The sequence below is a fragment of the Perca flavescens genome, chromosome 10 (assembly GCF_004354835.1).
Source record: "Perca flavescens isolate YP-PL-M2 chromosome 10, PFLA_1.0, whole genome shotgun sequence".
Taxonomy (NCBI): domain Eukaryota; kingdom Metazoa; phylum Chordata; class Actinopteri; order Perciformes; family Percidae; genus Perca; species Perca flavescens.
In genome coordinates this window covers 167,268-182,267 of record NC_041340.1, presented here as the reverse complement: position 1 = coordinate 182,267, position 15,000 = coordinate 167,268, and the positions used below count along the sequence as shown (strand labels likewise).

Here is a 15,000-nt window from a genome sequence, read left to right as displayed (position 1 = left end):
TGTGTCCCTGTAAAGCTCAGATGTTATGTATAATAATACTTTAATGTGTGTATGTGTGTAACATTGCAGGCGGTGACCCAGGAACTGATGCTGTACTGGCTGCAGCAACTGCAGGTTAAACGCTGGCAGCACCAACAGACGTCTGTCTGTATGGACCCAGCACACAACAACAACAACAACAACAACAACGCAGGTAACACAAACCAGACTTCATCTACACTTTGTGGGAAAAAAAAGGCATGGACTGGCCATAGCGAGTACCGGGACTTTGGGACATAGGGTAGGGACTTACGTCTCTATTTGGGACATAGGGTATGGACTTATGTCTGTATTTGGGACATAGGGTATGGACATACGTCTCTATTTAGGACGTAGGATATGGACTTACATCTCTATTTGGGACATAGGGTATGGACTTATGTCTGTATTTGGGACATAGGGTATGGACTTATGTCTGTATTTGGGACATAGGGTATGGACTTATGTCTGTATTTGGACATAGGGTATGGACTTATGTCTGTATTTGGACATAGGGTATGGACTTATGTCTGTATTTGGACATAGGGTATGGACTTATGTCTGTATTTGGGACATAGGGTATGGACATACGTCTCTATTTAGGACGTAGGATATGGACTTATGTCTGTATTTGGGACATAGGGTATGGACTTATGTCTGTATTTGGACATAGGGTATGGACATACGTCTCTATTTGGGACATAGGGTATGGACTTATGTCTGTATTTGGGACATAGGGTATGGACTTACGTCTCTATTTGGGACACAGGGTATGGACTTATGTCTGTATTTGGACATAGGGTATGGACATACGTCTCTATTTGGGACATAGGGTATGGACTTATTTCTGTATTTGGGACATAGGGTATGGACTTATGTCTGTATTTGGACATAGGGTATGGACATACATCTCTATTTGGGACATAGGGTATGGACATACGTCTCTATTTAGAACATAGGATATGGACTTATGTCTGTATTTGGGACATAGGGTATGGACTTACGTCTCTATTTGGGACATAGGGTATGGACTTATGTCTGTATTTGGACATAGGGTATGGACTTATGTCTGTATTTGGACATAGGGTATGGACATACGTCTCTATTTGGGACATAGGGTATGGACTTATTTCTGTATTTGGGACATAGGGTATGGACATACATCTCTATTTGGGACATAGGGTATGGACTTATGTCTGTATTTGGGACATAGGGTATGGACTTATGTCTGTATTTGGACATAGGGTATGGACATACATCTCTATTTGGGACATAGGGTATGGACATACGTCTCTATTTGGACATAGGGTATGGACTTATTTCTGTATTTGGACATAGGGTATGGACATACGTCTCTATTTGGGACATAGGGTATGGACTTACGTCTGTATTTGGACATAGGGTATGGACATACATCTCTATTTGGGACATAGGGTATGGACTTATGTCTGTATTTGGACATAGGGTATGGACTTATTTCTGTATTTGGACATAGGGTATGGACTTATTTCTGTATTTGGACATAGGGTATGGACATACGTCTCTATTTGGGACATAGGGTATGGACTTATGTCTGTATTTGGGACATAGGGTATGGACATACGTCTCTATTTGGACATAGGGTATGGACATACGTCTCTATTTGGGACATAGGGTATGGACATACGTCTCTCTTTGGGACATAGGGTAAGGACTTACGTCTCTATTTGGGACATAGGGTATGGACATACGTCTCTCTTTGGGACATAGGGTAAGGACTTACGTCTCTATTTGGGACATAGGGTATGGACATACGTCTCTCTTTGGGACATAGGGTAAGGACTTACGTCTCTATTTGGGACATAGGGTAGAGACTTTGAAGTCTCCCTACGTCGGCAGACTTACAGTGGGGGGCTGAATGGGCTGCGGCCGTGCCCCACCAACTCAGTATTTAGTATCAGTAGCCTATTTCATGTTGTCCTCGTCGGTCCAACCAATCATTAAAATGCCAAATGTAAATAATATGTTTTACTAATAGATAAAGCATGTATTACAATGAGAGGGCGGGCGAGACTCTTCTCTCATCTGTTGGGGAGGAACCCCAGACCCCCCATTCAAAGCAGTCTAGAACCAGGGCCGACTTGTTGTGTAATTTATAATAAAACATCAGATTTGGGGCGCCTGGGTGGCTCAACTGGTAGGGTGTGCGCCCCGTGTACAGAGGCTCAGTCCTCGACGCGGCGGCCCCGTGTTAGATTCCAACCTGCCCCCCTCTCTCCCCTTTCCTGTCTTAAGCTGTCCTTCAAAATAAAGGCCCAATAATCATGCATTTACTACAGAAAATATACTGATTCTGTTTCCTGGCTGTGCAGACAACTTCCTGTTTCCTGTCTGTGCGGAGGACTTCCTGCCGGCGTTGGAGGGTCCGCCGGGTCTGGTGGGGGAGGAGGCGGCCAACGCCCCGTCTCTACGCACACCGCTCGCCGACATGTCGCTCAAACACCCGCTGATCCACATCCAGTGAGTCACACTACGTTTCCCATGAGCCTCTCTGGGAGAGTAGCGGCAGGTCAAACACTACGTTTCCCATGAGCCTCTCTGGGAGAGGAGCTACAGGTCAAACACTATGTTTCCCATGAGCCTCTCTGGGAGATTAGCGGCAGGTCAAACACTACGTTTCCCATGAGCCTCTCTGGGAGAGTAGCGGCAGGTCAAACACTACGTTTCCCATGAGCCTCTCTGGGAGAGTAGCGGCAGGTCAAACACTACATTTCCCATGAGCCTAATCACTCATCAAAACTAGGGATGCACCGAACCCAGAGTTTTGGTTCGGAATTCGGCCGAACTTTGGGCTGTTGACGGTGTTCGGGTACTGCCGAACGTTAGAATTTTTTTCAACCGAACCGAACAGTACCAAAGAGAAGTAACGAGAGGCGAAACTCGAGAAAAAGAGACAAACGTTGTGTTGAGTTTCTGCTCTTGCCAAAGAGTATAGAAGTAACGAGACAGTAAGCTGTGAGAAAGTGAAAATGGAACGCCAGCTACATGTTCAATTTGCAATGCCGATTGGTCTAGTGGTGGCGAGGACCCTAAACAATACACAACATCGCCGCTGTTAAGACATTTGCGTACGAAACATCCGAAAGAATACGAGTTGTGCACGAAGGAATCTCCAGACGGCAGCTTCAGGTACGGCAACGGAAGGACAGTCACGGCTAAAAACTGGTGTTAACCAGACCGAGCCTCTCCCGGCTGTCAGCTGTTCTCTCTGGAAATGAGTCTTCCTACAGCGGGACCGAACGGCCGGCTGCTGCTCGTTAGCTAACGGTAGATTTCTAATTTCACCCCCCAACATGCCTTCATCATACACTGGTTAGCGAAAGTTTGCAACACAAAATTGTCACTCATCTGGCGATAGCGATGTACTTTCCTACGATGTGAATAGAGCGTGGGGGCAGCCTACTTTATGGGATTATGAATCTAAAAGGCTAATATTTTGGATATTGGTTGGATCTTGAGATAGGGTAAACATAGGCCTTGTGTGCCAGGCATAATGTTGTCTATTCTTTTTTATTTTTTTACAGTTAAAATACAATGAAAAATGCACTGCTGTGGACGTTGTTTACTTCATTAATGTGTTTACTGTGTTAAGAATGGGAGTAGGGTTCGGTTCGGTTCGGTTCGGTTTGGTTCGGCAGAATCTTAACCAGTGGGTTCGGTATTCGGCAGAACCCCAAAAATCTGGGTTCGGTGCTTCCATAATCAAAACACACCTCTTCAGCTTAGCCTTCCACATACAACAGTCTTACACATTATCTACTTTTAGTTACTGGTTTTATTGTTTTAATTGCTTTTAATAAGCTTGTTTTATGTGTTGGTTTTGAATGTGCTAAATGTCTTTGAGTACTGTGTAAAGCACTATATAAATGTATTAATATTACTATTATTATTACTATTATTATTATTATTATTAGTAGTAGTAGTAGTAGTATTATCATTATTATCATTATTATTATTATCATTATTTTTATCATAATTGTTATTATTAAAGTTATTATTATTATTATTAGTAGTAGTAGTAATAGTAGTAGTATTATCATTATTATTATCATTATTATCATTATTATTATCATTATTATCATTATTATTATTATTATTAGTAGTAGTAGTAGTAGTATCATTATTATTATTATTATTATCATTATTATTATCATAATTGTTATTATTATTGTTATTATTATTATTATTATTAGTAGTAGTAGTAGTAGTAGTAGTAGTAGTAGTAGTAGTATTATCATTATTATTATCATTATTATCATCATTATTATCATTATTATTATCATTATAATTATTATCATTATTATCATTATTATTATTATTATTATTAGTAGTAGTAGTATTATCATTATTATTATTAGTAGTAGTAGTATCATTATTATTATTAGTAGTAGTAGTAGTAGTAGTAGTAGTATCATTATTATTATTATTTGTAGTAGTAGTAGTAGTAGTAGTAGTAGTAGTAGTAGTAGTAGTATCATTATTATTATTAGTAGTAGTAGTAGTAGTAGTATCATTATTATTATTATTAGTAGTAGTAGTAGTAGTAGTATCATTATTATTATTATTAGTAGTAGTAGTAGTAGTAGTAGTAGTAGTAGTAGTAGTAGTATTGACCTTTAGAGGATCTTTGACCTTTTGTTGTTGCAGGAACTCGGTCTACAGTTTCCGTCGGCGCTCGTCTCAGGAATGCAGTCATAGTGTGTTTCATGTTGACGCTCCGCCATGGATCCCCCCGAAATATTACTCAGGTACCTGCAGTAGTACACACTGATACCTCCAGCATCACCTCAGGTACCTGCAGTAGTACACACTGATACCTCCAGCATCACCTCAGGTACCTGCAGTAGTACACACTGATACCTCCAGCATCACCTCAGGTACCTGCAGTAGTACACACTGATACCTCCAGCATCACCTCAGGTACCTGCAGTAGTACACACTGATACCTCCAGCATCACCTCAGGTACCTGCAGTAGTACACACTGATACCTCCAGCATCCCCTCAGGTACCTGCAGTAGTACACACTGATACCTCCAGCATCACCTCAGGTACCTGCAGTAGTACACACTGATACCTCCAGCATCACCTCAGGTACCTGCAGTAGTACACACTGATACCTCCAGCATCACCTCAGGTACCTGCAGTAGTACACACTGATACCTCCAGCATCACCTCAGGTACCTGCAGTAGTACACACTGATACCTCCAGCATCACCTCAGGTACCTGCAGTAGTACACACTGATACCTCCAGCATCATCTCAGGTACCTGCAGTAGTACACACTGATACCTCCAGCATCACCTCAGGTACCTGCAGTAGTACACACTGATACCTCCAGCATCACCTCAGGTACCTGCAGTAGTACACACTGATACCTCCAGTATCACCTCAGGTACCTGCAGTAGTACACACTGATACCTCCAGTATCATCTCAGGTACCTGCAGTAGTACACACTGATACCTTCAGTATCACCTCAGGTACATGCAGTAGTACACACTGATACCTCCAGCATCAACTCAGGTACCTGCAGTAGTACACACTGATACTACCAGCATCACCTCAGGTACCTGCAGTAGTACACACTGATACCTCCAGTATCACCTAAGGTACCTGCAGTAATACACACTGACACCTCCTGCAGTAGTACACACTGATACCTCCAGTATCACCTCAGGTACCTGCAGTAGTACACACTGATACCTCCAGCATCACCTCAGGTACCTGCAGTAGTACACACTGATACCTCCAGTATCACCTCAGGTACCTGCAGTAGTACACACTGATACCTCCAGCATCACCTCAGGTACCTGCAGTAGTACACACTGATACCTCCAGCATCACCTCAGGTACCTGCAGTAATACACACTGATACCTCCAGCATCACCTCAGGTACCTGCAGTAGTACACACTGATACCTATATTACTCATGATAATACACACTGACAATAATAAAGACATTAATACAAGCACAACACATCTGTCTGTCTGTCTGTCTGTCTAGTAATTAATAATAAAAATAATATTAATAGTACTCTATTTGTATTTGTAAAATGTGTCATCCATTGGGTCATGTTGTCTTGTTGTCTTGTTGACTTGTTGGTCTTGTTGTCATGTGGTATTGTTGACTTGTTGTCATGTTGACTTGTTGGTCTTGTTGTCATGTTGTCTTGTTTTCATGTTGACTTGTTGTCATGTTGACTTGTTGGTCTTGTTGTCATGTTGTCTTGTTTTCATGTTGTCTTGTTGTCATGTTGTCTTGTTGTCTTGTTGTCATGTTGACTTGTTGTCTTGTTGACATGTTGTCTCCTGGTCTTGTTGACATGTTGTCTTGTTGTCATGTTGTCTTGTTGTCTTGTTGTCATGTTGACTTGTTGACATGTTGTCTTGTTGACTTGTTGTCATGTTTTCATGTTGTCTCCTGGTCTTGTTGACTTGTTGTCATGTTTTCATGTTGACTTGTTGTCATGTTGTCTTGTTTTCATGTTGTCATGTTGTCTTGTTGTCTTGTTGTCTTGTTGACTTGTTGACTTGTTGACTTGTGGTCTTTTGGTCTTGGTTTAACCCGTCTTGTCCCATGTCAGTCTCTCCGTCTCCCAGGACTCCCAGCGAGCCTCCGGTCCCGCCCCCTGCCCTCTCATTGGCTGAGCCTCGGGCCCCGCCCCCTGCCCTCTCATTGGCTGAGCCAGTAGGCCTGGCGTCCCCGGCGGATGGCAGGAAGTCCCCGTCCCTGTTGGACAGCCTGAGCAGGAAGACGAAGACTCTCTCGTCCTCCATGACGGGCTCAGACAGGATGTCCCGTCTGCAGACAGAGAAACATATGCTGGTGGAGGAAGTCAAAGCTCAGAAGGTGATTAATTAACAGATTAATAACAGTAATAGTTTAATCATCTGTTTTCCACATAAAAATGAAATTGTGTACTATATTGTAAATAAAATGGGACCCAATATAGAGCCTTGTGGGACACCATTTAGTATATTTAAAAAACTAGAAAGTACATCATTGATTTGAACACTTTTTGTTCTACCGCTGATGTAGTTTTTCTAACGGTGTAGAGACGAAGAGGCAGTGGAAGATTTAGAAAGTTAATTTGAAGGAAAATGGCTTAAAACTGAAAGTGTCCAGAGGCAGGCAATCTGGGAACCAGGAACACACAGCACACAGGGAGTAACTTCAGCACACAGGGAGTAACTTCAACACTCAGGGAGTAACTTCAGCACACAGGGAGTAACTTCAGCACACAGGGAGTAACTTCAGCACACAGGGAGTAACTTCAGCACACAGGGAGTAACTTCAGGGAGTAACTTCAGGCAGTACCTTCAGCACACAGGGAGTAACTTCAGGGAGTAACTTCAGCACACAGGGAGTAACTTCAGCACACAGGGAGTAACTTCAGGGAGTAACTTCAGCACACAGGGAGTACCTTCAGGGAGTACCTTCAGCACACAGGGAGTAACTTCAACACACAGGGAGTAACTTCAGCACACAGGGAGTAACTTCAGGGAGTAACTTCAGCACACAGGGAGTAACTTCAACACACAGGGAGTAACTTCAGGGAGTACCTTCAGCACACAGGGAGTAACTTCAGCACACAGGGAGTAACTTCAGGGAGTAACTTCAGCACACAGGGAGTAACTTCAGGCAGTAACTTCAGCACACAGGGAGTAACTTCAGCACACAGGGAGTAACTTCAGGGAGTAACTTCAGCACAGGGAGTAACTTCAGGGAGTAACTTCAGCACACAGGGAGTAACTTCAGGGAGTAACTTCAGCACACAGGGAGTAACTTCAGGGAGTAACTTCAGGGAGTAACTTCAGCACACAGGGAGTAACTTCAGCACACAGGGAGTAACTTCAACACACAGGGAGTAACTTCAGGGAGCACCTTCAGCACACAGGGAGTAACTTCAGCACACAGGAGTAACTTCAGCACACAGGAGTAACTTCAGCACACAGGAGTACCTTCAGCACACAGGAGTAACTTCAGGGAGTAACTTCAGGCAGTACCTTCAGCACACAGGAGTAACTTCAGGGAGTAACTTCAGCACACAGGAGTAACTTCAGCACACAGGAGTAACTTCAGGGAGTAACTTCAGCACACAGGGAGTACCTTCAGGAGCACCTTCAGCACACAGGGAGTAACTTCAACACACAGGAGTAACTTCAGCACACAGGAGTAACTTCAGGGAGTAACTTCAGCACACAGGAGTAACTTCAACACACAGGAGTAACTTCAGGAGTACCTTCAGCACACAGGGAGTAACTTCAGCACACAGGAGTAACTTCAGGGAGTAACTTCAGCACACAGGGAGTAACTTCAGGCAGTAACTTCAGCACACAGGGAGTAACTTCAGCACACAGGGAGTAACTTCAGGGAGTAACTTCAGCACAGGGAGTAACTTCAGGGAGTAACTTCAGCACACAGGGAGTAACTTCAGGGAGTAACTTCAGCACACAGGAGTAACTTCAGGAGCACCTTCAGCACACAGGAGTAACTTCAACACACAGGAGTAACTTCAGCACACAGGGAGTAACTTCAGGAGTAACTCAGGGAGTAACTTCAGCACACAGGAGTAACTTCAGCACACAGGGAGTAACTTCAGCACACAGGGAGTAACTTCAACACACAGGGAGTAACTTCAGGGAGTACCTTCAGCACACAGGGAGTAACTTCAGCACACAGGGAGTAACTTCAGCACACAGGGAGTAACTTCAGCACACAGGGAGTACCTTCAGCACACAGGGAGTAACTTCAGGGAGTAACTTCAGGCAGTACCTTCAGAACACAGGGAGTAACTTCAGGGAGTAACTTCAGCACACAGGGAGTAACTTCAGCACACAGGGAGTAACTTCAGGGAGTAACTTCAGCACACAGGGAGTACCTTCAGGGAGTACCTTCAGCACACAGGGAGTAACTTCAGCACACAGGGAGTAACTTCAGGGAGTAACTTCAGCACACAGGGAGTAACTTCAACACACAGGGAGTAACTTCAGGGAGTACCTTCAGTACACAGGGAGTAACTTCAGCACACAGGGAGTAACTTCAGGGAGTAACTTCAGCACACAGGGAGTAACTTCAGGCAGTAACTTCAGCACACAGGGAGTAACTTCAGCACACAGGGAGTAACTTCAGGGAGTAACTTCATCACAGGGAGTAACTTCAGGGAGTAACTTCAGCACACAGGGAGTAACTTCAGGAGTAACTTCAGCACACAGGAGTAACTTCAGGGAGTAACTTCAGCACACAGGAGTAACTTCAGCACACAGGAGTAACTTCAACACACAGGAGTAACTTCAGGAGTACCTTCAGCACACAGGGAGTAACTTCAGCACACAGGGAGTAACTTCAGCACACAGGGAGTAACTTCAGGGAGTAACTTCAGGGAGTAACTTCAGGGAGTAACTTCAGGGAGTAACTTCAGCACACAGGGAGTAACTTCAGGGAGTAACTTCAGGAGTAACTTCAGGGAGTAACTTCAGGAGTAACTTCAGCACACAGGAGTAACTTCAGGAGTAACTTCAGCACACAGGAGTAACTTCAGGGAGTAACTTCAGCACCCAGGGAGTAACTTCAGCACACAGGGAGTAACTTCAGGGAGTAACTTCAGCACACAGGGAGTAACTTCAGGGAGTAACTTCAGCACACAGGGAGTAACTTCAGGGAGTAACTTCAGCACACAGGGAGTAACAACGATTGGATGATGGTAAAAGAAACACATAAGAGAAGTAGAAAGTGGCATAAAAAGAAAAGACTCAAGTAAAATACAAGTACCTCAACATGTACTCCAGTACTGACCAGCCTGTTCCGTGTCCAGGAGCTGGTGTGGATCCTCCACAAAGCCTTGGAGGCGTCTCAGCTGGAGAAGAGAACCTGTGCAGAGTTTCTGGCGGCGGACGGCGAGCAGGAGCGCCTGGAGCTGCTGCGGCACTGCGAGCGGCAGGCGGCCGACCTGCGTGGTCGTCTGGAGGCCGCCAGGACCGAGGCCAACTCCGCCAGGACCGAGGCCGACTCCGCCAGGACCGAGGCCGACTCCGCCAGGACCGAGGCCAACTCCGCCAGGACCGAGGCCGACTCCGCCAGGACCGAGGCCGACTCCGCCAGGAAGAGTCTGGCTCAGAGAGACGCTCAGCTGGCCGAGCTGCAGGAGAACATCCGGAGTCTGACGGAGAAAAACAACGCCAAGCAGCAGGTTCTTTACTGAAGTTTTATATACTGTACATACACTTTACTGAAATGTTATATATGTACAGTACAGGCCAAAAGTTTGGACACACCTTCTCATTCAATGTGTTTCCTTTTTATTTTCATGACTATTTACATTGTAGATTCTCACTGAAGGCATCAAAACTATGAATGAACACATATGGAATTATGTACTTAACAAAAAAGTGTGAAATAACTGAAAACATGTCTTATATTTTAGATTCTTCAAAGTAGCCACCCTTTGCTTTTTTATTAATAAGGGAAATAATTCCACTAATTAACCCTGACAAAGCACACCTGTGAAGGTAAAACCATTTCAGGTGACTACCTCATGAAGCTCATTGAGAGAACACCAAGGGTTTGCAGAGTTATCAAAAAAAAGCAAAGGGGGGCTACTTCAGTAGACTTGACTACTGTAACGGTGTCTTTACAGGTCTCCCTAAAAAATCAATCAGACAGCTGCAGCTGATTCAAAACGCTGCTGCTCGAGTCCTCACTAAGACCAAGAAAGTGGATCACATCAGTCCAGTACTGAAGTCTCTACACTGGCTTCCAGTGCCTCAAATAATTGATTTCAAAATACTTTTACTGGTTTATAAATCACTAAATGGTTTAGGGCCAAAATACATTTCTGATCTGTTACTACATTATGACCCCCCCAGACCTCTCAGGTGGTCTGGGACAGGTCTACTACATTATGACCCCCCCAGACCTCTCAGGTGGTCTGGGACAGGTCTACTACACTATGACCCACCCAGACCTCTCAGGTGGTCTGGGACAGGTCTGCTACACTATGACCCACCCAGGCCTCTCAGGTGGTCTATGACAGATCTACTACACTATGACCCACCCAGACCTCTCAGGTGGTCTGGGACAGGTCTACTACACTATGACCCACCCAGACCTCTCAGGTGGTCTGGGACAGGTCTGTTACACTATGACCCCCCCCAGACCTCTCAGGTGGTCTGGGACAGGTCTGTTACACTATGACCCACCCAGACCTCTCAGGTGGTCTGGGACAGGTCTGCTACACTATGACCCCCCCCAGACCTCTCAGGTGGTCTGGGACAGGTCTGTTACACTATGACCCCCCCCAGACCTCTCAGGTGGTCTGGGACAGGTCTACTACACTATGACCCCCCCAGACCTCTCAGGTGGTCTGGGACAGGTCTGCTACACTATGACCCCCCCAGACCTCTCAGGTGGTCTGGGACAGGTCTGCTACACTATGACCCACCCAGACCTCTCAGGTGGTCTGGGACAGGTCTGCTACACTATGACCCACCCAGACCTCTCAGGTGGTCTGGGACAGGTCTGCTACACTATGACCCCCCCAGACCTCTCAGGTGGTCTGGGACAGGTCTACTTGTTGTCCCCAGAGTCAGAACTAAACAGGGGGAAGCAGCGTTCAGTTTTTATGCTCCACATATCTGGAACAAACTCCCAGAAACCTGCAGGTCTGCAGCAACTCTCAGTTCTTTTAAATCTAAGCTAAAGACCTATCTTTTTGATGTTGCTTTTCTTTAAATAATCTATTTTATTAACTTTAATTTCTTATACTGCACTGTAACTTTTATTCTTATACTGCACTATCCATTTTATTCTTGTCTTTTAATGTTTTTAATTTGTTTATTAATGTTTTTAAATTGTTTTTAATTGTTTCTAACTGCTCTTTAATGTTTTATGTAAAGCACTTTGAATTGCCCTGTTGCTGAAATGTGCTATACAAATAAAGCTGCCTTGCCTTACTTTGAAGAATCTAAAATATAAGACATGTTTTCAGTTATTTCACACTTTTTTGTTAAGTACATAATTCCATATGTGTTCATTCATAGTTTTGATGCTTTCAGTGAGAATCTACAATGTAAATAGTCATGAAAATAAAGAAACTCATTGAATGAGAAGGTGTGTCCAAACTTTTGGCCTGTACTGTATATATATATATATATATATATAACTTTATTTCCGTTTAATATGTAGCATCTAGCTACATATTGAACAACAAACACATCATCTATGGCAGTTGGAGTTATTCAATGGAAAAAAGGAAAGAAAAAGTAAAACTAAATTGAATTTAAATTAAATTAAAAAAACAGCAAGCAAGAGGAGCAAGAACAATTATAAAAATTACATAGAAAATAAATAAATAATAATAATAAAATAATAAATAAAAATGATTAAAATAACAACTGAGGGGGGTTCGTCTCTAGGGTATCAGCTGGGGACAGATTAAGACAGTGATGGCAGGGTGGGAGTGATCCCAGAGAAGCATTGATAGAAGATAGGTAGTAAATTAATGGGTTCCAAATAGTCCTAAATTTGTCCTGATATCTCTCAGATATCTTATATTTTCAAGATGGATGCAACTCACTAGGTCATGTATCCAGAGGTTCTTTACTGAAATTTATTGAAAACATTTCTGGTACAGACTAAAGCAACACAAAATATATATTTACATTATAACTTGTTTTCATAAAAACACATTAAAGGTGCACTATGCCACAAGGGGTGAATGTAGTTTTCCACAACGCAAATCTGCATTTGGGAGGCCATCTTTCTCCTCTGTGGCTATAAATCAGTGGAATACTCTTCCTACAGAGCTAAGCTCATGCACTAACTTCCACTCCTTCTCACGCTTAGCTAAGCATCGGTTGTTAACTGATCAGACTTGCTCCCGTCAGTAAGTTGATGTGTAACATTACTGTGTGTGTTTGGGGTGGGATAGGGGGACAATAATGACTGTAGATTTTTATGACTTTATGTATCTGTATTATATGTCGTACTGTACATACTTTGTATTTTAATGTGCCATCTACCTGCCCAGGGACTATGGGCGGAAATTAGCAATTTGCTATAACCTGGCACAAGACCTCTATTAATGTTTTTTGTGCACTGTCCCTGTTCAAATAAATAAATTACAATTACAATTACAGTGAGTTCCTGCATGACCTCACTTCTGTTGACGTTTATAGTAAATACCAAACAGAGCAAGCTCCCCCCTCCCCCATGGTTCCTAACTGGTTAACTGTTTAGGGCTGTCACGATTCTCCAAATCCTCGGTTCGATTACATATTCGATCGATTTGATTCTCGATTTTTACATTTATTCTTTTTAAAGCACAGCCATGCCAGGTTTAGACTAGACTTTTATATAATATATCTGACTTTTGTTCGTAATGTACCACATTACACTGTCAAATTTAAAACATTTATCCACCATATAATGTAACAATAACTTATATCTTCACTCAACTGGAAACTTGACAATTTGTCAATAAAGTAAAAAGAAAAAAAAGTTTGCAGAAAATTAAGGGCACACAGAGATTGGTATTTTAAGCCCCCAACGTTGTCTTCCAGGCAGCGCTGCCTGGAAGACACAAGGATTAGGCGATGGTTAGGGTTAGGTGCCTTGAAGATGACGGTTGCAGCGTTGCCTGGAAGGCTGAGTTTGGGGCTTAAACCCCCACAGAGCAGCAGCTGAGCAGACCGATAGCAGAGAGGGGGACTCGGGCAGTCCGCCAACATGTTGCTCTCTCTAATATAACCAAAATAAGCTGCTCTGTTGAGGCTACAACACCTGCATGCAGGCTGAAACTCAACCGTGCGGTTTTGTCGGGATAAAGCTATAAGCAGAAGGAATATCCGCTAGCTGCTAGGCTAACGTGCAACGGTAAACACACACAATATGCTACACACTGTGTGTTCAAACATTGTCAACATAGATCGGACTTGGAAATCCAAAATACTTCCACACTTTCACACACTTCAGTGAAAGAGGAGGGGGCTCAAGTTCTGTCCGTGGGTCTCCAGCATCTGCCGTTGCCATGGTAACTTCTGACTGGCTGTAGCTAGGTTACAGGAGGTCGACTGACTCGCTTTGACAAGCCGACCGGATGTGGCGTGGGGGCGTGGCAGCATCGACGATTCCATTTTTTTTATTTGAAATTCGAGATTGTGACTTAATTTCGGTGACACCCTTAGTCATGACTAACACCACTAAGCCCCACCCCCTCCCCCAACCATCTTGTCGATGATTGGCTGGAACGTGGTCTGTTGTATTTTGGTGCACAGCCTGGCAGGGCAGGCAGCTAGGGGATCAAGGAGAGATGACCACTATTTGAGAATAAATAAAATAATAATATGAAACCATGCAGGAACTCATAGTGCACCTTTAATTTCATGGTTGAAATTTTCTAAAAATGCATAAATAAGTTACATAAAATACTGACAAGCTTTATAATTAATAATAATAATTATACATCACACATTCTGACAGGCAGAATGCATCCAGCCTGTTCTGAAAGGAGTTAAGTGAAGGGGAACACTCATGTTCTCCTTGGGGGAGTTTTCCTCTACAAGCCTATACAGCTGAGTCATGTCTCCTCTGGATCTCCTAAACTAAAATAACTAAATAACTCAAATTATTTTAGTAGCTCTTCTCTGGACCCTTTCTATTGTTTAATACATATTTTAATTTATATGGACACCAGACTGAGATAGAATATTCAAGATGGGATTTGTACAGTGGTCAAAATATACCATTGATTGGTCTGTTCCTCTCTCGCCATCTGGAGACAGAAATACACACACACACTACACACACACACTACACACACACACACACACACACACTACACACACACACACACACACACACACACACACACACACACACACACACTACACACACACACACTACACACACACACACTACACACACACACACACACACACACTGCAC

General features: G+C 43.5%; 1 protein-coding gene across 1 annotated transcript in view; it reads left to right on the top strand.

The window, feature by feature from the left end:
- tbc1d2 (TBC1 domain family, member 2) overlaps positions 1–15,000 on the top strand; it is a gene marked incomplete at its 5' end in the record, with an annotated part of 43,731 nt that overhangs the window by 2,954 nt on the left and 25,777 nt on the right. The window contains 5 exons of the mRNA XM_028590135.1: positions 70–193; positions 2,370–2,517; positions 4,705–4,805; positions 6,641–6,906; positions 9,872–10,246. Coding sequence (XP_028445936.1) covers positions 70–193; positions 2,370–2,517; positions 4,705–4,805; positions 6,641–6,906; positions 9,872–10,246 — 1,014 coding nt within the window. The remainder of the gene's footprint in view (positions 1–69; positions 194–2,369; positions 2,518–4,704; positions 4,806–6,640; positions 6,907–9,871; positions 10,247–15,000) is intronic.